Source organism: Limulus polyphemus, unplaced genomic scaffold (genome assembly GCF_000517525.1).
Source record: "Limulus polyphemus unplaced genomic scaffold, Limulus_polyphemus-2.1.2 Scaffold11059, whole genome shotgun sequence".
NCBI lineage: Eukaryota > Metazoa > Arthropoda > Merostomata > Xiphosura > Limulidae > Limulus > Limulus polyphemus.
In genome coordinates this window covers 1506-2821 of record NW_013676669.1, presented here as the reverse complement: position 1 = coordinate 2821, position 1316 = coordinate 1506, and the positions used below count along the sequence as shown (strand labels likewise).

The following is a 1316-nucleotide window of genomic DNA, read 5'->3' as shown; positions in this document are numbered from 1 at the left end:
ATACAACAGGTCTTACATGATCCTTTCTACTAACAGATACAACAGGTTTTACATGATCCTTTCTACTAACAGATACAACAGGTCTTACATGATTTTTTTCTAGCAACAGATACAACAGGTTTTACATGATCCTTTCTAGCAACAAATACAGAAGGATCTCCAATCTGAATGTCTTAAAACAAGAGTATCAGAGGATCTCTAACATGATCCTTTCTAACTACATATACAGCAAAATGTTTACAGCAGGATCTCCTACCTAATCCTTTTTAGTCATGTATTAAGCCTGATTTCCTACCTAATCTTTTCTAACCATGGATATGCAGAATGTCTTACCTGAATTTCTAACATGATCCTTTCTAACTATAGATACAGCAATTTTTTACAGCAGGATCTCCTACCTAATCCTTTTTAGTCATGTATTAAGCAGGATTTCCTACCTAATCTTTCCTAGCCATGGATAAGCAGAATGTCTTACCTAATGTGATCTTTAACATACAACACTAACTTTTACGTGATTTTCTCCATTAATAGATATCACAGGATCTCTTTATTAACAAACTTTCTTACCCGATCCTCTATCTCCACAGACGTAGCAAGTTTCCATGTTTCCCTCTGAGGCTCTAGATGGTTGATCTCGAACATGCCAATCGTTCACCTTCACAGCCCAGTCAGTCACTCCAGATGCAACAGGTAGGGCTAACTGAACGCATGAATTGTCAGTTTGGTTGCCGAAACTCCCCTGAAAGTACATCCTTCACATGTATCTACTATATAACAAGTTCAGAATAATATCTATTCATATACAAACAAATACACATCTCCAAGTGGACGAAACACAATAACACTTGTAAGTTCACAATAATACAAACTCCTACAGAAACAAAAAATTCAACAAAATGAGGAAGTACGATACAAATATCTCTTAAAACAGACCACAAAATTTAATCATAATAAATCAAAAAATGGAATGCCAATTGGATTAGTTGCTGTTCCACAAACTTTTACAATTACCTCTGAAACACTTCCCTTCTTCTTGTCAACTATAACTTATTCTGTCGGTGTCACATGACCTCAAGTTCTGAGCATCATTAATACAGTATAACATTTGTTTTACTTGTATCAATAGTTCCCCACTCTCCCGCCTCCAAAGTAACTTATTCACCTCTGCCAGAATGTTCATTGTATCCAGCACATTGCGAGAGAAAAGCCACGATAACATGGTGACAGCCACGTGACAAATACTGTCATAACGAGTCCCCCCCCCCGGGCCATTGATGTGAAACACTAATGAGGAATTGTCTCTCTGTAATAGCACT

General features: G+C 37.0%; 1 protein-coding gene across 1 annotated transcript in view; it reads right to left on the bottom strand.

The window, feature by feature from the left end:
- The window catches only part of LOC106476626 (nuclear receptor subfamily 2 group C member 2-like), a 13382-nt gene extending 12631 nt beyond the window's left edge, over nucleotides 1-751 (bottom strand). Inside the window, exon 1 of the mRNA XM_022380438.1 lies at nucleotides 568-751. Coding sequence (XP_022236146.1) covers nucleotides 568-751 — 184 coding nt within the window. The remainder of the gene's footprint in view (nucleotides 1-567) is intronic.
- Between the last annotated feature and the right edge of the window lie 565 nt (nucleotides 752-1316).